We start from the raw sequence: 21,151 nt of genomic DNA, 5'->3' as shown, positions 1-21,151 counted from the left end.
CGAGAGCTGAAATGACAATTTTAAGAGTCTAGAATGTGGAACCGAGGGATTCAGGTAGTCTCTCAGTATCTGCTCTAGAACTACCGATGGCAAATGCCACATCACTGATGACCAAAATACGTTTTTTGTGACTGAAAAAAAGACCAAGAGGGAGAGTGAATGATGTCTGGATGAGAACTAATCTTAGAAGGAGAAAAAGATAATCCCAGGAAACCAGAAGGGGAGAGAAAGCTTGAGACAACAGTTCAGACTGAGTGACCCAACAGTCAAGAGCTGTAAGTAAAGCTGGCTTGATTTTTCTCTTTAAATACAAGAAAACACCAAAATGCACTGTTAGCCCTGCTGAAAGAGTTGTAGTTTTTGCCAGACCATAGGCTGAAATCATGTTTCCTCACTCCTTACTTCTAGTCCTTTAAGCACTGAAAATATAAGTATGTTCAAAGGCCTGGATAAATCTGCTGACAAGTACTCATCCTTTACTGGGAAGTGCATCTACCACTGGCTATTTCATACTTGTGTATCTTCCATACCTGGATACAGGAATACACTAAGGTTTATGACAAAATTGTGTGTGCTTCTGTGTGGAGAAGATAAAGCATGGGGTATGGAGGTCTTTTTCACTATTTAAAAGGCCATGTACAGTTGTATGTGTAAACTACTGAACAATCAAATTTTCTTTCCCAGAAATGAACTAGGATAAAAAGTAAAAGGGTAATAAGCCTGGTGTGCTGCAGTCCTTGGGGTTGCAAAGAGTCGGACATGACTAAGCGACTGAACTGAAGCAAGAAACAGTAAAAGTGCTAAGTGAGAAATAAAGTTCTTAAGATCACAGAAAGTGGCCTCTTAAAATCAGGCAGCTTAATACCTGATTTCCAGGCAGGTGAAATCCTATGAAATTAAAAGACACTTACTCCTTGGAAGGCAAGTTATGATCAGCCTAGACAGCATATTAAAAAAAAGCCAATGAAGGTCCGTCTAGTCAAGGTTATGGTTTTTCCAGTAATCATGTATGGATGTGAGAGTTGGACTAGAAAGAAAGCTGAGCACCGAAGAATTGATGCTTTTGACCTGTGGTGTTGGAGAAGACTCTTGAGAGTCCTTTGGATTGCAAGGAGATCCAACCAGTCCATCCTAAAGGAGATCAGTCCTGACTATTCATTAGAAGGACTTATGTTGACACTGAAACTCCAATACTTTAGCCACCTGATGCGAAGAGCTGACTCACTTGAAAATACCCTGATGCTGGGAAAGATTGAAAACGGGAGGAGAAGGGGACAACAGAGGATGAGTTGGTTAGATGGCATCACTGACTCAATGGACATGAGTCTGAGTGGACTCTGGGAGTTGGTGATGGACAAGGAGGCCTGGCGTGCTGCAAAGAGTTGGACACAACTGACTGAACTGAAATCCTAATTATCTAAATTTGGACTTAAAATTTAGATGGATTTAGACAGAAAATGATTTCAAAATTGGCATTAAAGAGAGAGCAGAATTGTGGGGGATGGTGTGTGTGTTGGGTGAGGGGTCAAAGCCAAGATGTATCTGTGTCTCTTCTCCCTGTAGGAGTACTCAGAGAGTCATTCTTGCTGATGGCAACGCGGCATCTTGCTCAGGTGTGGAGTGGACAAATAGTTGAGAATTACTGATCTAAAACAAAAGACATCCAATCCCTTTCTGATAGCTAAGTTTACTGTGTTCTTAACCAAGTTTACTAAAAACAGGGCAGAACAGAGGCTCAAGACATTATGAATATTGTAAACTAGGGAAAAGAGGTGATTCAGAGAGTGGTTACTGGATAGTTTGCTAGTTTTTCTGTATCTCAGGGTTTATAAAAGGCTATTATTTGGACTACATATATATTAATAGGAGCAGTTGGAGAGGACTCCTGAGAGTCCCTTGGACTGCAAGGAGATCCAGCCAGTCCATTCTGAAGGAGATCAGGCCTGGGATTTCTTTGGAGGGAATGATGCTAAAGCTGAAACTCCAGTACTTTGGCCACCTCATGCAAAGAGTTGACTCATTGGAAAAGACTCTGATGCTGGGAGGGATTGGGGGCAGGAGGAGAAGGGGATGACAGAGGATGAGATGGCTGCATGGCATCACCGACTCGATGGACATGAGTTTGAGTGAACTCCGGGAGTTGGTGATGGACAGGGAGGCCTGGCGTGCTGCGATTCACAGGGTCGCAGAGAGTGGGACACGACTGAGCGACTGAATGAATGAAAGGCTTATATATTGTATCTTTTATGTCCTGTAAACTCAGCTAGATTGTCAACTTTACTAAATTACAATAAAAATATAATTATCAAGATCCTCATGTTCACTCTTTAATATATTTCACCCTAGAGGCAGATGTACCTGGGAAGCCAAAATATCATCAGAAAGTTACATTGGTGAGTCAGAAGTTAGAACAAGGTGTCATTAGCCACAATAGTCCAATGCCTCCATCTCCTCTCTAGGAATATAACAGGCTCAAAAAATAAACAGTTCTACCAATCTACTTCTGAAAAATTTTTATCCACCATTCCCCTCCACCATATTGATTTTTGTTTCTATAATCCTAGGTAAGGCTCTGCATGCAAGACTAAATATATTATTAAATACATTACTTTTGTTAGTGAGTGAAGTTGCTCAGTCCTGTCTGACTCTTTGCAACCCTGTGAACTGTAGCCCACCAGGCTCCTCCATCCATGGGATTCTCCAGGCAAGAATACTGGAGTGGGTTGCCATTTCCTTCTCCAACTTTTGTTAATTAATATAAACAAAAGAAGGGAGGGTTCAGTGGCAGTGAAAGACAGGGGACTTTGGACTAGATGGCATATATTCTAAAAATGATAGTTGCTGGACATAGGGGAAGAAATATCCCTAAATGATATACCTAAATACTCCTTTGATGAGAACAAAAACCTAAATTATTAATGAGTATTATAACTACAAATTCTTAGAAGACATTTTAAAATAGACTTCAGTAAATAATACAGCAATTACAGACAAAGGCGGCAGATCTCTGCCCAGGGCTGACTTGAACTGAAATAGTGTCTGTCTCTAGACTCACGGAGTTACTGAACAGATTAAAGATCTGATCTGAAAGGCATACTTGACATTTTAGGTCAGGATACATGAGAGCTCATGACAAGTCAGCAAGTCTGGCCTATTTCTTTTTGTCTTTGTATCTGTCAGGTAGGGGATTAAACTCTATGTTGTTCTTTGGGGGAAATTGCTCTTCAACTCTCTTAAAATGACTAGGACGATGACAGACTAAAAAAGTACCATTGTTTAGGCAGAATACAGAGATGCTCACTCCCCAAGTGAGAGAAAAGGCACTGTGTCACGACGCTCTGTTCAAGGGGGGTGAGGGGAAAGAAACATCTGTCAAGACCCAACAGTGACCAAGAACCCTGTATGGTTTCCCTGGAGTGGAGCCGAGAGGAGTGAGTCTAGACAAAATTTTCAGTACTGTTGGAATGTATTTCTTTTTAATACCAATAACCTCTAACAAATCCCCAAATGATCACTTTGCAGGGCAGCGTGTATGCAGAGGGAGGACTAAAGGAGGCATGGGGAGCTGGCACACACAAAAACCAGAAGGACAAGACAGAGTCCTGCAGCACAAATGCTTTTCCCTCTGAAGAAATGAAGTGGTAAGTTTTCAACATATATTCCTGGTTTCTTTTTGAGTGAAAGGAAGAGAGGAAGTAGCAGATTACGTAAGTATCCGGATAAGCAGTTGTCTAGTATTTTTGTGATTTTTATGGGATCGTCTGTATCTTCACTTGCAGTTCTTAGTCTCCACGCCATATAAATCTGTGGTATAATCCTTAAAAGTGGCAGGTTCTACTTTTGGTGTCATATAATAAACCACTTAAAATCGACACAATGATGGCACTCCTAAGTATTAACCAATTATGCAAAGGACCTAGACAACTTTGCAAAATGTAAAAGGATTTAAGATTTAAAACGATTCCTAAGGTACCTTATACAAACTTTAGTGTTATTTCTTATTTGTTCACTTCATGACTGTTAGAGGAGATATATATACTTTAGAATTTAAAGTATCATAAGAAAACTATTTTCAGCTGCCATTCTCTGGAGTGTGCTCTTGGAATAAATAGTGCTTTATAACCATCCCTTACCCCATGTTTCTTGGGAACACTCAAGGCTACTGTTGGAGATACACTGGAGTGAGGGGAACTATGCAGAATCATCTGTATATTCAAGGTTTTATTTAGGAAGGTTGGGAGACAAAATATAAGCAAATATATACACATTTTCACACACGTATACTCAACTTAGGTACTTAACACTATCTTAATGTTTATTCAGTGTTTATCCCTAGTTTTGTCACTTCTCTTGCTTCCAATATACAATCCACTTCACCTATACTGATTCGACTTCCTTTGGAAAACTCTACATTGTAAGCTCCCTGCAACTAATTCTCCTCATTTTATTTTATTTTATTTTTATTTTATTTTATTTTTTTTTTTAATTCTCCTCATTTTAGAGTTTGCTGTACATCACCCAGAACTGCTATCTTCTTAAAACCCAAATCTGATCCTGTCACTTTTTCTGCATAAAATTTCAGTCAACTTCCCACTGCTCACAGTCCATTCTCCTTTAGCACCTTCTCCCCATGGGCTGTGTTATTCCTAACTCTACTCTCAGTTTGTCTCTCTTTCATAAACAGCATTTATGTAGCACAGTAGCTGACATGGCTACACCTTCCAGTAGACTGTAGATCTTTCTATAGGTCCAGGACTTTGGCCTTTTTAGCATCGCAGTTTCACTGCCTACAAACAGGGGCTTAGCTCATCTCAGGCACAAGTGATGAATAAGCTAACGGAATAAATTACTATGTAGTGAAAATAGTTTTCCTAAGACCTTTTCAAAGGAACTAAAAAGGGAAGAGGAAACATTTTGACAATCAGAAAGGAAAAGAAAAAGTTTTCAAAGAAAATGAGTTCAAATCTAATTGACGAGGCAGGGAATGGAAGGGAATTTTGAATGCCAGACAGCAAGAGGATAGGCTCCTACCTGTAGGCATGCAGGAAATTGCTAGTACCAAAAGGAGAAAAAAAAAAAAAAAAAAAAAAAAAAACACGATGGAAAGGTATGGTTTACATAATGGCTTTCAGAAGAATTAGACTTTCTGACTGAAGCCAAGGACAAGAAATAAATGACTCAATACACACGTTCTAGTTTGGATGTGTATGGTAACACATAAGATTCAACAAAACAGTATTTATGTGTATTATGCTATATTCTCTGACTGGCTTTTCTTCTTTTTAATGTATTTTTTAAATGTTTATAACTCCCTGATCTTATAATTTACTAGTAAGCTATAACCAGTTGATAAAGTTTGAAAAGCTGGTTTACACAGACTCACCAATTCCTAGCACCTCACAAGAGTCTGCTATCCTGATTTTCTTCTTCTTAGTCCATTTCTATCTAGCTAAAATTACACTACTAGGTAATCCTGGGGAAAACATCTCAAGTCATTTTAACAGACACTGAAATGAACACTTCTAAACTGTGCTAGCTATGATCTGTTTGAAATGCACGGAACTCCCATTCAGTAAGTGTGTTAATTAGAATCTCATTGAAAAGGCAGTGTAGTCCCCAAATTCTTTTACAGGAAAACTAAAGGTCTGATGATTAAACACACAAGCACACACACATCTCCACCACCCCACCTAGCTCTTACACTGTGTTTTTCAAACCACCATCACGAAAAAAGAAAAATCTACAAATTCAAAGCATGTAAAATTTCAACCTTGAAAATAAAAAAAACCGACATATAATGGAAAGGAAGATAAATTCTACGTAACTTTATACTTTTTAAACATCTACTTTCCAAACAACTTTTATTCCACTTAATCTTTGAAAAGAAACAAAAAATTATTGATAGTTTGATAACATTCCTCTGAAATAGGAGGAAGCAATCAGAAAAGCAGCATTTCATGTTTCAACTGTAGTTGTACCATTTCTGTCTCTGATTTAAGTTAAAACAAGATTGGCTGAACAATGTCCTGGTCTAATACAAACTTACCTGCCTCACATTCAAAGTTTTAATTAATGTAAACAACTTCCTCCACAATTTTCAAACTGATTTTCTCTTTCTACCCCTCACACTGAATTAACTCCTACCAGGTGATTTCTCTAACTCTCATTTATTGAGCACTTGCAAAGAGCCTGGCATAGTGCTAAGTATTGTACAGACAGAATTTTATTTACGCCTCAAAGCAAATCTCTGAGATGGGTGGTATAAACCCCTGTTACTCAAATGAAAACTGAGGTTCAGAAAGGCTCAATAACTTTTCAAGACATGTTCTGAGAAAGTACAAAGGCTAGGACTTTAAGCCAGGCTCATCAGATTCTCTCTCTTAAACTTGAGGTAGTCTCCGCTCTTCTATGCTCTACCTACTCTTCAAGATTCACCTCGTTCATCACAGAGTCAATAATGCTAATTTCTATTTAACAAAGAAGTTTTAAATACCTCATATTTCTTTACTGGCAATTTCATAATACAGATTAAATTCTCTTCCTAAAAAGCAATGTAATTTATTTATTCAACAATGAATAGCTGATTTAATTAGTTAAAAGTGAATCTAAAAGGAAATTATAAAATCCTTCACTTTAATTCTAGGTTAAGGGTGCCAAAATGGTATAAAGGTAAGTATAATGGTTTGCAATCATATTAAGGGCAACTCATTATATGTTAGGAGAGCGGCAAGTCCCCAAAAGACCCCAAGTTCCATGTTTTTCTTTAAAAATAAGAGATTAGGGTGGAACCGACAGTGTTTAATCAGTGGGTTAATAAAATACCTCCTGTGGTCACAGCAATGTGAATATACACAACACTACTAAATTATACGCTTAAAAATGGTTAAAACTAATTTTATGTCTTTTGACAGAATTAGAAAAAAATAAGATTTGCTGAATAAATGAACTTAAAAATGCAACACCTCCCCAAAAAAACCTGTGTTACAATTTGAAAATATGTAACATGTTCATCTCACTCTTATAAACTGATTCAGGCATCTGTACTGTTAAAAGACTGATTTTGATTGAGACAAATTATATCCAATGAGACCCAGAACTCTTTGTGCTCTAACATTCAAAGCAGAACTAGCCTGTACACAATAGAAACAAAAATTATGAACATATCAATACTTTAAAATTAATCAGAATAAAAAGTAACTGCTTAAGTTAATTTTTGCAAAAAGATCACCACATTCATACAGTTCATAACAAAAATGTAACAAAACATTTATTTTAAATAAAAGTCATCTAAAATGATATTCAGACCTATTCTTTTTTCTTTTTGAAAATGCTGCAAACGCAAAGATAAGACCTAAGGTTTATAAGACCCTAGTATTAAATAAAGGGTTGTTACTGTATTATTCAATATTTGAACAGATACAATTGGTGTATCTGCCTCACATTCAATAGAAAATTGCAGTTTTAATAGGCAGAGTTTTAAATAGGGCCTAAAAGGCATTCAGGGCAGCATTCTCAACTTTACAGATGTAAAAGCAAGTGATCTTTCTAGTATACCAAGTTGCAAGAATTTATATTACCAAATAATTCCATATCACTCCACACTGCTGATCAAATAAAACTGGCAAGAACACTACAATCAACATTTTAAAACTACCAGTCAACAATAACATGCCTGTAAAGATTTCATACCTATAGATTTTAATACACTTTAGCTTCCTTTCCAAGCTGAACTCTAACCAAATTATGACTTAAACCACTCATTACATATTCATGTATTTCTTACAATGTTTCCAGAGGACTTCCCTGGTGGTCCAGTGGTTACGACTCCGAGCTCCCAATGCAGGGGGCAAGGGTTCGATCCCTGGTTGTGGAACTAAGATTCCACGTTCCATGTGCCCGATAAGTAAGTAAAGTATTTTTTGAAAAAAGATAAACAAAATAAAAAATGTTTTGAGAACACTTCTTTTCCATTAACCTCTGAAAACAAGCCTGTCTACTCTAGTTACAAACACAGCTTGATACCAACACTACCACTTCTCCCTAAACAGCAAAACATCCAACTTATAAGGTGAATATGATGAATAAAATTCTGTTAAATGCTTACCACTTAGAAGCAAATAATGACCAAGTGATAATCGAGTATAAGAACAGCTATCTCTTATGTGACTTTATACACTGCTAAGAAAAGGATTTTCACTCATTTAAGCTACAAAATCTAACATCTTATGACTTGGGTTATGTTTTTACATTTGAATACATATGTCTGGGGAGAGAAATTCACAGTCCTGGAGGAAAAAAATAACTCCACAACTCAGAAAGCAGAGACCATTTTGTACTCCATTTCCCTTATGTGATTTCTGATTCCTAAGAGTTCTTGAATTAATTCCAAAGTATCAGCAAAATCAGAGGAGAAAATTTTGCGTTAGAAGAAATAAGTCCTTTTTAAAAATCAGGTCATAATTGAAGAGCTATCAACATGAAGATAGGATCACTAGGATAAATTCATTGATGAGATGCCAGATTAAAATCCTACCACAACTGACCTGGTCACCAGTTAAAAATGGATAATGACAAGAAACATGTAGGTACAGTTTTGTACAAAGAAATAATACTTAGGTTTTCTGAAAAACATTCTATAGACACATGACATAACTGAGTAAGGGGACCGAGTGAAGCCAACGAACAAGCCTGTAGTGCTAGCAAAATTTCCAATTTTATAAACATCAAGCCAAAAGGCAGGAAAGTGATAGTGAGGCAGCCAAAGAAATGAGACAAAAAAATATCAACTAAAAGATAACCTAGACCAACAATAACATTATTAAAAAATAGAAAATGCCATTAGAAGTGACTGAAAATCACTTCAACCAGCTTATACCACATGAATATCACAAGCCTGAAAAAGCAGCTTACTAAAACATTTGGTGTACCATTTCTATCTTTATCACTATAATTCAGCTGTTCTTTAACCATCTGACAATGGAAATCATTCTGTAATAAAAAAACTTTTAAATATCCCTGGTTTCTAAAACCACAGTGTAAATGTTGAACAACTACATGCTGATAAAAGAAAATACCAGCATTCTCCCAAGAATCAGAACTGCTAAAATAACCTTAATTGACTGACAGTGCTTTCATACTTATGCCTCTAGAAAAGAGCAAACAAAAATGAGTAAATTATTATTCTTGGCAAGTAATTCCAGATTAGAGTTTTACTGTAAGAAAATTATGAAAAATTAAGTTCAGCAAGCAGGTATTATGAAAATTATCAATATACCTCGTTGAGCTGAAAATAGTTAGTGCATAATCCAATTCAGAGAACTGAGATAGGGGAGTATCAAATTAGTAAAGACAGTTACAAGGCAGTACCAAATCCAAATACTGAAGCAGCAATTTCTGGTTATCTAAGAGATTTCATGGAAATAAATTATCACGAAGGGAAAAAAAATACAAACTTTGATTACCACGTGCATTTATAGTGCACCTTGAAATCTTACCCCCTTTGTGGATTTTTTTTTAAGAGCATTATACCCTTAAGAAGTAGAAACCAAGCTTTTAAAACAGTTTTCACAACAAAATTTATTAGAAGAATAGTGGTTTTGAAAAGTCTAGCATCCAGTGAGAACTACCATACACAACATTACAGCTGGGAATGTTTCTCCAAAATGTCATGGTCAAATAATACAATGGAACCATTAACTCTTACACATGCACGAAAAAACTAGCCCGTCTGACATACAATCCAAAAAAAAAAGGGGGGGGGGACCACATGGATTAAAATTTTAAGTACTCATCACATACATTAAGACACAGCTTATTTTAGTCCAGTCAAAAATCAGAACTGCATTAAAAAAATTTAATGTAGTGCAATCAAACCAAAGAACTTAATTTGTGATCGTAAGTGCTCTACTACATAAACATTGATCATAGCAAGGAACAAAAAGTTCAAATCACACCGTACAAAAAAATCTGTAAATAAATATAAACTACAGTACAAGAGAAATATTAAATTATACAATTCCGTCAAACTGTAAACAGTATATTGAAATGAGGTCCATAAGAGTAAAGGGGGTTCCTGTTTTGTTGCATGACACTCAAACTTCTAGAAATCTGAAAGATGCCGTTTTCTGTATCTTCAAAGGTTATAGGTTTTATATATGGAGAATGCCTTTTAGATGTAAGATATCAAATATTAAAGCAGAGGAATAATCTGTTTTGTTAACCACAGACTGTACTGCAGAAAACAAAAGTAGTTTTAAAGAATAAACATCTCTAGCAGACAAGTCTTACCATTAAAAGATGCAAAGGGCTAAAGCTGGAATTAGAACTTCACATCAGAAACTTGTCATTGAGGGCTTCTAGGCTACAAAATATACTGACAAAATTGTCTGCTGATATGTAGTCCTAGACCTCTGCTAATTTTTTGACATTTACATACTCATGTTACAACACCAACTTTGGCAGAATCACTACTAATAAACTCAGAGCACTCCTGGCCCAACGGTTCCATCACAGTGGCCAGTGCACAGAATTCTCTAAAGACATTGCATAAACTAGAATGTAGAGGTCAGACACCCAAGGACCAGTGCTTGAATTTAGTAGTAGTATGGTGAAGAAGCAAGAGCCACATTGAGGAAGGACTGCGTCTGTCATATTTTACAGAAGCAGCAAGGAATGTCATTTAATTGTGCTGGCTATTAGTGGCATTTAAAAATAGATAGTTTAACTGTGTATACGTGTGTTGCATGTGCTGGCTATACATTTATGCACGTTTTGTTTTTTTAAATACACTGTTGACAGGAACCCCCATATTATCTGCTCAGTAGTAATAACTGAATATATAGAATGCCACTATAAGAGTGTGAGGCACCGTGTGCTGGAGAGTTCTATGCAGCTTTAAAATCTGTTTGGCTGAGTTATACCTGGATACCTGAACTGAGTTTTTTAAGTTGACATTCATCAAGGATGTGCTACCAGCACGTCAAAATAAAAGCAAAACAGAAAAATACAAGTCACTGTTAGGTTTAAGAATAGCATCAAAGTACCTGAATTGAGTGAGAATAGTGTGTAAACTGTCCCTGAGGGTTTTTAAACAGTGTGTACAAGTTGGATTCCTAAGAACATTAGCTTTATTTAACAGTGTGGACTGATAAAATACCAATGTCTGACAGTTTAAAGTGGAGGTTATAAAGAATTATATGCAAACACTCCAAATGTATAGTTTATACATTTCTTCTCAAAGCAGCAATAAGCTGCTGTAAAGTATATATCCCATCAGAACAAGCAACATGTGGGAGTCAGATAAAGGTTTCTATCTTAGTCTGGTTTTCTGACAGCACAGCATATCAATATCCAATGACTATATCTTTCCTAGATCAGAATGTAACTAATTTCGACTAGCAATATAGGATTAGACTTTTAATCAAACACTTTGCTATTACATACTAAAATTCCTTAAACTTACTAATGCTGGTATACTAACCTAGTTAATTATCCCCCCCTCATTTTAGAAATATACCCTTCCACAACTTAAAAACATTAAGATCCATTTTCAGTCCTCTGATGTAAAAAGCATGTCAGTGAATTAATATTAAAAATTTACACAGTAAAAAGGCTTGAATTTCAGCCAAAGATTCTAAATACTGCTCATTCCCTGAAGACTTAAAGGGAGAGAGAATCCCTACCCATTTTCCTAGTGATTTATTTTTCTAAAACTGTCTGACACAATTTTTCATTTTGGGGAATTTCCCCCTCACCTCCTCTCAAATTCCAAATTCTCAGCCTGAAATGCTTAATGAAATGGGGAAAATGAGGCAATCACTCGGAATTGCTTGAAAGGTACAAAATGTTATTGTCTTTTTAAAAATTAAGACAAGAATTATTTATATAAATGTGATCTGATCCCATAATATGTAGTATGTTTTATATTTTTAAATAATCACCCTAAAACTTACAGTACCTAAGACTCTGAAGATAAATTAAGACTTTAGTGTTGTAACAGAAAAAGTGCTGAATTATCCCTTTTCTAGTACTTTAAACATTTCAGACAAGTGCTTTCCTAAGTGACGGTAAAGTTCACTATATACCCTTCCACCAAGCAGGAAAAAAAGTCACCTGGATTGAAAGAAAAGACTTTTAGGAGTGTAGCACCGAGTAGTTACCAAATAACAGATGTCATTCAGCCCCTTCTGAGGGGGTGAGAGAGTCCAGGTTGAATTCTGTTTGGCGACTGTATGTTAAGATCCCTGCTCCACCGTGTCAGTGTTCTGTGTCCCACCCCCCCACCCCCACCCAGCCCCCTTACACACTATCCACTGAGAATCTAATCTCTAAAGAGATTATTTTAAGATTTATGTTTTCAGGACATACCTGAGAAAGGGTGCAATTATGCAGAACAAGGAACCCAAGACTGCACTAATACTGGTTACAGGTTCATAAATTCTTTCCCAAGACAAATCTAAAAAGTCTAAGAGGTATGGATCTTAAAATATGTCTTACTGCTTTAGATTTTTTTTGGTATGTGTGTAGGGTCATTTCCAGTGTTGAAAACACCATCTTGAACCTGCTCAGTGACAGTTCAAGATGGGGTAAAGAGTTTATTTTCATATTCAAACAATAAAGATTAAATATTATGATTATAATATTTGCTACATCCAATAAATCTATGACTAACTAAAAGTGCTTGCTTTTCGGCTTTTGATATAGCTCTACGTGAACTGGAAACCTTAAAATTACCCCCCCAATGGTTGCAGAATTAACTCAAATTTTGTTAGCTGCCAAGCCAACATTACTTTGTCTTGATTCTCACTTTTCAAATAATCTAAAAGATTTTTCTGACTATCAAATGAAGGCGGCCCAACTGTACCATGTGCTCTATCCCGCAACTCAGCTTTAGTTAGTTGTAGGGTGGAATCCTTCCTTCAACTTCACTTACTTCCCCCTACCCTACTTCCCAACTCCCTCTTCCAATCTCCTTCATAGGGCACACAGCTACAGGGCCCATGTCTGCTTTTTTAAAAAGCAACTGCGAGTTTATTTGGGAATGAGAGACAGAGAATATAAAAAGACTTTCCTCTATTTTCCCTTCAGTCACTGTGTTCACAAATCCTACTCAAGTCTCAAGGACAGAATGTATCCAGAAAAAAACTAAGACGACTTTGGAGGTGTGCATTCCTTGTACCACAATTATACTTTTTTCCTTTTCAGTAGTGCTTGAAAGCAATTAGATTAAAAAAAAAAATCCTTATATAGCTTAACCAAGTTTCCAAATGGGCTGTCTGGTTAAAGCCATTAAGTTTAATAACACTGGCCTGACCATAGTATTAATGAAGACCTAATTATAATGGAAAGTAACAAGGAAAACAATCTTTGATATCTTCATGAAGGTCAAAATTTAACCTATAACTTTTAATGTCTTCTATAAAAGACTAAGTAGAGCAATTCAGTCTATTGCCATATTCCATCACCAACGACAGCAACCTGAATACACAGAGAAGGGTGGTTCACATAAAAACAAACTCTGGCATTTAGTTAAAGAAAGAATAATTACAAAAGAAAGATGTGTAGTTTCAAAACTAAATCTACAGAGATAACAGCTCTTAGAAAATGACACTGAGCTGTCCTATCAGCTGTAAATACTCAAAATAATTTCAGGTTCTGACACTGGGCTGACTCAATAATTTGTTTTATAAAAATAACTGACTGAATCCAAGCGTCACTATTATGGGTCAATGAAATATAAAGAGTCACAAAGGCTTAGCCAAGCCTCGCACCATGTGCTTACTTGGGGCAGGGGGAGAACACACAGCTCACTAGCAGCTCCAAGCTTGCTACGTACTGCCTAATGACAAAGGGCAGTTATGGTATGAGCCTTTGCAGGTAGTCATTTTTAGTCTAATTTAGAGTTCTCTCCAGAAAATTGGGAACTAAACTTCTCATTGTGCCTTACTATTTTACTATCTGATCCCATATAGCTCATCTTATAAATAGCTCAGGTAAAATGCTGGGGAATGGAAATGCCAATTGATTGAGGTAATGGTTTATATAAGATAACCAGAGTTCTAAAAGCACTTCAATATTGTAAAGTAAAAGTGTACCAAATAAAGCTAATATACACTTTACACTTGTTGAGCTTGCTCACCAGAACTGAACAGTAATTAACTTCACATAAGGACCCCTATTATCACACAAAGCCTTACTCATATCCATGATCTGCTGCAGCAAAGGTTTGTCAAGCAACATCTAAACTTCAGAATAACAACAAACTTAACATTAAAGAGTATTATACACAAATATAAATTATTTTTCCTGAAAGAGAGACCTTGTCCTTCATGGTATTTGGGGAACAGAAAAAAGTGTATAGCTCATCACGAACACAGTTCAGTCACTTGTAAGCCTTCTGAACAAGTGATAAATACATTACTGTCAAGCTTGATGACTCTATTTCAGAAGTGAGAATGCTAATGATAAAAATACCACCTAGAAATCCTTCCACAGAATTAGTGTTTTTTTGACTTTATAGTGCCATAGCTTATCTACTCTATATCTATGTTTTCTCATTAAAAAATGTAGGAATTGATTTTAAATACACTCTCTCTTTCTAACATCAGTTTGAATAATATACTGTTGAAGTCATGTCATCATCTGCCTACTGGAAAATGAAAGGAGAAAAGGCTTTTGTGACAAAGATAGTTGTGAACTATACTTTCCCATACCATAAAAATGGTCAACTGTTGTTTGGGCCATGCAAAACTCTGATTAGCAGAAATTAAGCATGCGAATGGACCAATCGCTATTACACATTTATGAGGATGTCCCCAAACTAGAATATCTACACTGAAAGTGCCAATACAGAATAGTGGCAAATCAAGAGGGAAATCAAATATTACGGGATCACTGCGGCACCAAGACTGATAGCCAGCCATGTGACGAGCCACATCCAAGGAACACATGGTATAATGGAACTCTGAACACAAAATTTAACATTAAAAGTGCACCTGAATATTACAAACTAACTTTACAAAACCTACAATAAGGTAAAATATATATCTTTTGAAATATTCAGCAGCTTTCTGTATTTTTTTTAAAGTTTTTTTTTTTTGAGAGGCTCATGAAATTTAAAAGGGACCACTATCTAATTTCAACCATGCTTCACAAAACAATAATGGCTATTTTATATTGCAGTTACCAATGTAATGCAATTAGTGCTTTAAAATAATCTACACTCAAAAAGAAAAAGAGAGACCAACCGACCTTTGGAGGAAATATGCTTATTCAAAAGCTTCTTGGAAAAGAAAATTTACCTGAATATCAAGTCATGACTGATCTCAAGTGTAATGTTTAAAAGCTTCACAGACATGAATATTACAATCTTCAGGTCTCAGGACTTTTAATCTGAGAAAGTTTAGAGTTTGGTTTGTTTTTTAAATTCACTTTCTAACCAAAACAAATAATAGAAGTACTCAAATTTTCACTATTTACAACTCTCAGCCTACAATCTGAAATGACACAATACAAGTTCTCTTATTTAAACTGCAGCATTAAAGGGTAGGCACACCATTCTTCTGCTGCTCGATTGTCATCCACTGAAACACACATAGAAAATATTTATGTTAGTAAAATGATCACTCCATTACACTACAATGACAAAATTTACATAACTCAACTCATACGTCACTTTAGAGACTACCACATGGGATTAAAACCTCTCTGAACAGTAAAACTCTACAAAAGTTGAACTTTTAGGGCCAGATTTTTTAATGGGCCTTATTGATGCCTTTCTGAGGGGATTAAAAAGAAGCACAAATTAATTGCTCAAAGAACCTTTTTGCAGCAATGCTGGGCTATAGAATGCCCCCAAACATCACGCAAAAAGGCACCATGGTTACAATTAATTGTGTGTGACAAATCGAGTGTGGAACAAAGGAGGCGTTCCTTCATAAGCTTAGTCCTTTGCTTTTAGCAAAACTTCTACTACTTCCTTCAACTGCAGATGAAAACCATACATTTCAGTAAATATTTTTATTGCAACTTCCAGCTAAGCTAGAAAATACCGCAGTCATACACTGCTCTGAACCCAAACTGCTTTTTCTGCTGAGAAGACTAGCAAACTAAGAGGAAACAGGCTCAGTCATCCACCGATCAAACTGCTACACATAACCAAACCAAAAGAGGAACCCAAGCCCAGGCTATGCCAAGAATGTGTGTATTTTAATAACAGCAATGGTGTGCCTAACCTTTGAACACACAGGGTGCCAAGGAAAAACTATCGTTAACCTAATTAACTGCTCCAAAGTTTCCAGGCAAGAATTTATGCCTTGGGAATATCTGGACCTATTCCTCAAACTCTTAGTATCCATCAGAAATCATTAATCTCAACTTAATGCTCCCAGTTTGATTTTATTTCACCAAAAAAAATCCAATGATTTTTTGGGGTTTGTTTTTGGTTAAGCATTTAGAAGGGCCTGATCACCTTTTTCAGTAGGTAAGAATATAGGGTCATGTATGGTAGATTTTGTTTTGAAGAAAGAGAAATTTTAATTTGCTCATGATGCAAAATTAAATTTCATGGGCTTTATTTACCTATTATTCTTGCAAAAGAAATTCTAGAAAATAAATGTCACAAGCCTTATCAGTGTGATTTTAAAAGCCCATCTCAAAAAAAAAAAAGCTTAGATGTTCTTTAAGGAGTGCTTATACAGAACATAATCTGAAAGGTCCTGTGCTAACAGTGTGCTAAACAACCATAAAAATCGGCTAAATAGCAGAAAAGCTGAGAAAGGGAGAGTATGTAGGATGCCAAAAAAGTCAAAACAACAAATTAAATTAAAAACTAAAAATCCCTGCCCGCCTTCTACTAGTATTTGAATTAGTTAAAAAAGAATTGCTAAGGAGCTTGATTTCTGATTGAATTATTGTTAGAACTGAAATGCAACCTAAATCACATTAGGTTATTTTGGGGTTGTGTTTTTTTCTCTCACCACAAACACAGATTCTTCACTAGTGTGAATATTTGAGCAGATTACCGAGGCTGTAAAATCTAGATACCACTTTCGCATTATTATAATTACTCACACACATTTCCCCCCTATTTCTCCCATCCCCCCAACCAACAGATCTTAAAAATTTTTAAATAGTTGCTGCAACTGACATTCAGTCATTAGTTAGCACATGATCAAATCTGTAAAAAGATTTAAGAATACAAAGAAACTTAGTTTGCTAAAATGAGGCATCCTCTATTGTTTTATGTAATGTACCCTGACTGCTCCTGAGTAAGAACGGAGCTCGTCCTCCATGAGATAAGGCTATATCCTCACTTGTTGGGTGAGACCAAATTCTACCCTTAGAAAATCCCAAATGAAATTACAGCAAAGGTAGTGTTACAACGTAATCAACCGAAGCATTTCTGAAGGTAGTGTGTGCACATTTTCCACCTCCTTCCCCTCTGGGTGAGCACTAAACAGATTGCTAATTTGTTAAGCAAACTTAATAGTGAGAAGGGAAACCATAAAAATGTTAATCGATCCAAAGAATTATTTATCATTGAACAGTGAAATTTCTTAAATTCAAAGGTTCATTGTCCTTAGTTTCTTTAGTTTAACCCTTAAATTAGTTGAATCTCTGAAGAAAAAAATGTGAATAATTTTATAAGATGGCTTTCCAATTTGCGGTGATAAAGCTCCCAAAACGACAGGTGGTTTCTAAAAGGGGGCTTTTTTCTTTTCTTTTTAAATAAAGGCAAATATAACTTAAGGAAAAAAAGGAAAGAAACGCATGCAGGCTCTACAGGCAAGGAGTCCACTTCCATGTATCTGTTCTCTGTGAGGTAACTCAATTCTCTTTTGTAGAGAAACATGCAAAAAGGCCAAACAATATCTCGAGCCATACTGCACATGAAAAATTTAAAATATGCAACATTCAGAATGCACCTTTCATCTCTGTACACACAGGTCAATGCAAAGTCTGCAAAGAAACAAGTGTCACAGTAAATGAAGTCAGGTGCAGCAATGACGGCTGAACAATGCAGTAGTGCTCACCCAGTTTGTACAGTAATTGGCACTCTACAGTATTCCTACTCATTTTTTGATTCATTTGCACTTTGTGCTGCCTCTCCCTGGGGATCTAATTCAATCTTTACAGAAACATCTGGCCCCTCCGACCTCATTAACTTCATCTTTTTCTTTGGAGGGTTTTTCAAAGTGCCCAGCCTCTCCTTTACTTTGTACTCCAGTGTACTGTGGGGAATCCCATAAATACTCTGAGCTTTGGAAACACTCATTTTTCCACTCATAACCACTGAGATTGCTTCCTCCAGTATCTCACTGTTGTACTGTCTGTAACGCCCTCTTTTCTTCCGAGGCTGCTTGGAGCCAGGATCTCCTTCTTGATCCGATGTGGGATATGGCTGTCCAGAGGTAGACTGCTCAGCATCTGAGCCCCAAGAATCGGGTCCAGCATCTAACATGCTTTTTCTATTTTGTTTTGGAAGAATAGCCCTTAATTTTTTACTAAGCGCGCTCTCCGTTTGTGAACCCATTACCAAAGAGCTATAGCTGTACTGATCACCAGTGCGAGATTCCCAAGAAAGATCCATTCCTCGAACTTGTGGTATCTTTAAATCTACAGGAGATGAATGGCTCACATCCTTTTTCCCATCTTGTTTTGCTTGAAGTGCCATTTTTGGAAAGGCAGAGTTTTCTGCAAGAAAAGGAAGGTCACTGATGTTGTTGAGTGCACCATTTCCCCTGAACTTCATACGGCTGAGGTTGAACTCATAATGCGGTTTTGCCCAAGAGGCTTCCCTGGATAATATTAAGTGCTGTCCATGATTCTGTAATCCAGACGGCCCAAGGCTGGCAGCTGTGGACAATTGGTTTCTGCTCAGTAGTTCTTCACTAATCTGCAGGGATCGAGCCAGTGGAACTTTGAGTGATGTGGAGTGTCCAAAACCTTCCCTGGTTCCATCCTGTAAGCTTCTTGGAGGTACCCCATCACCACTCCGAAGTCCGTCTGGGCGGTACTGGCTGGGTCTCCCAGGTCGCCTAATTGGATGGAAGGAAACTGATGTGAGCAGGACTTGCACAGGTAGGGAGGGATGGGTGAGGGGACCACTCCTTTATTAGAACGCCTTGCTTGGGTAACATCACTTTGTGTTATTTATTTATTTTCTCTAAAATTAAAAAAAAAAATGGTCTCAGCAGTTAGTTTTAAACTTGTTCACAAAAAACAAAACCAAAAGCAAAAAACAAAAAAAGAAAAAGAAAAAAAAAAACCAGGAGCTTTTGGGCAAAGAAAAATTAAACCTGTCAGCTAGTCTCTGGTTGGGTTCACAAATATTCGGAGAAAAAGTTTCGCGCAACTGTCTGAAAATAGCACCTTAATTACTAATTACAAAGTAATCATCAAGTCTCCATACTACAAAGAATTGTGTTACCAATGTGACGTTACCACTAAACAAGTACAGTAATAAAAGAGTAAGCCAAATTATTTATTTTAATGCAACATATTCAACATTCATGACATCCAGCTATAAAACTTGAACAATTTACATTGGTGGAACCCACAGATAACTGCTCATTTATTCCCACAAACAAGTTGATGTTCTTATCAAAAATCAGGCAACTCCAAGTGACATTTCTTATTTTGCTTGGGAAAAAAAAAAAATGGCTACCAGGCCCCATGGTGGGGGGAAACCCCAAACCAAAACAACGAAATTTTTACCCATCAAATTATAACTTACCACATTTCTTCATTTAAAACACTATTTGTTGCAGATACACGAATACCACTCATTTTTCCATTTGAAATAATCCAGGCTTTAAAGAACTGTCCTTTATTTTCCCAAAAACTTTGTTCTTTAAGTTCTATTCAAAGTAATTATTGTCAGAGTTATAGAAACAATTTTTTAGCATTTTCTTAGTTGAAGGAAACCTTCTTCTTAAAATACCGAGCATTAATCTTCAAATTTTAAATGGGTAACTTTCAAATAATGCTTAAAAAAATCAGCTACTGACATAAAGTTAATTCATAAGGTTTTCATTTTTACAGTAGAGAAGGATTTATCAATGATAAAACTGGTAACTGCTAAAGCATGCCCAAGGGGAGTAATTACATTAACTAGGCACAAAAGCAGAACTTTGCAGAAATAATGGTAAATCAGCTATGTTTTCCGAAAGTCTACAGGGACTCTGCTGTTAGCAGTAAATAATATAATAGGGATGACAAGTCAACTAAAAGGTGGGCAGTACTGTTGGTGCTTTCGTCTTCCAGAAAACTCTACCACAATGAGTGCATTTACTTTCCATTCAGAGGGACAAACACAGGAATTTCAACCATGCAGTACACAGATCTGGTGGCCAAGTTTAAAGAAAATCTTATACAAGGGATGTATTTATGCAAACAGCACTTAGGCTTCTACACGTGTCCTTGTTTACACAACTCAAGTTTTTTGATATATAAATGGAACCAAATGATTTGGGACCATGATGACTTAGATATATATATAGTATGAACTATAGTGAAAAAAGGGCTTAAGAAAAAAATGATTAGTAAACTATGCAAAATGAATTAAATTAATGTTACTTTTAGACTGAATAAAGGAGGAGAGAAAAAGGAAGATGATGAAATTTTAGAGAAAATAAAGGGAGCATTTTAGAAGTCAGTAAAGGAATCCTTCAATTTGAAGGTAATTAAGAGTAAGTTGGAACAGGTTAGTCCATTTAGTGCCTACTTACTCCTTTGATATCTAAATATCTTCCCCAGGTTGACATTCTAGGAGTTAAATAAACCTAAATAATTAACTATGTTTCATATCTAGATGAAGCTCATTTTTGGTCACAACACAGTTTTATGAAATGCCTTCCCAATATGGCATCTAAGCATCTTCATTAATATATGACTTTTAAAAATGGCTACTATGTACACATACAGAGAGAATTAGATAATTCTTACACTATAAAATTGGGTGGTTAGAAAATCCTCTTTAGTCTGGTAATAGTTCTCAAAACTGATCATGTAATAATGTCTTGGAAGCATAAGATGGTTATCTATCAACACCGACAACCAGTCTTATCTAATCAAAAACAAAAAATACACACAATTATTTTCTGAACTGCCACACAAGAATTAAAACTGCAGTTCAAATCAATAAACCAAA

At 36.2% G+C, this 21,151-nt stretch overlaps 1 protein-coding gene across 4 annotated transcripts in view; it reads right to left on the bottom strand.

The window, feature by feature from the left end:
- LCOR (ligand dependent nuclear receptor corepressor) overlaps positions 1-21,151 on the bottom strand; it is a 130,274-nt gene that overhangs the window by 18,489 nt on the left and 90,634 nt on the right. For 2 of the 4 annotated variants that reach the window (XM_040254647.1, XM_040254648.1), the window contains exon 8: positions 9,557-19,037. The exons of the other annotated variants lie outside the window; for them this stretch is intronic. In XM_040254647.1, coding sequence (XP_040110581.1) covers positions 18,068-19,037 — 970 coding nt within the window. In that variant the 3' untranslated portion in view covers positions 9,557-18,067. Of the gene's footprint in view, positions 1-9,556; positions 19,038-21,151 lie in introns of those variants that run through there. 4 annotated transcript variants of the gene reach the window in all.

The sequence above is a fragment of the Oryx dammah genome, unplaced genomic scaffold (genome assembly GCF_014754425.2).
Source record: "Oryx dammah isolate SB20612 unplaced genomic scaffold, SCBI_Odam_1.1 HiC_scaffold_14, whole genome shotgun sequence".
Taxonomy (NCBI): Eukaryota; Metazoa; Chordata; class Mammalia; order Artiodactyla; family Bovidae; genus Oryx; species Oryx dammah.
This window is presented reverse-complemented; position numbering and strand designations above follow the sequence as displayed.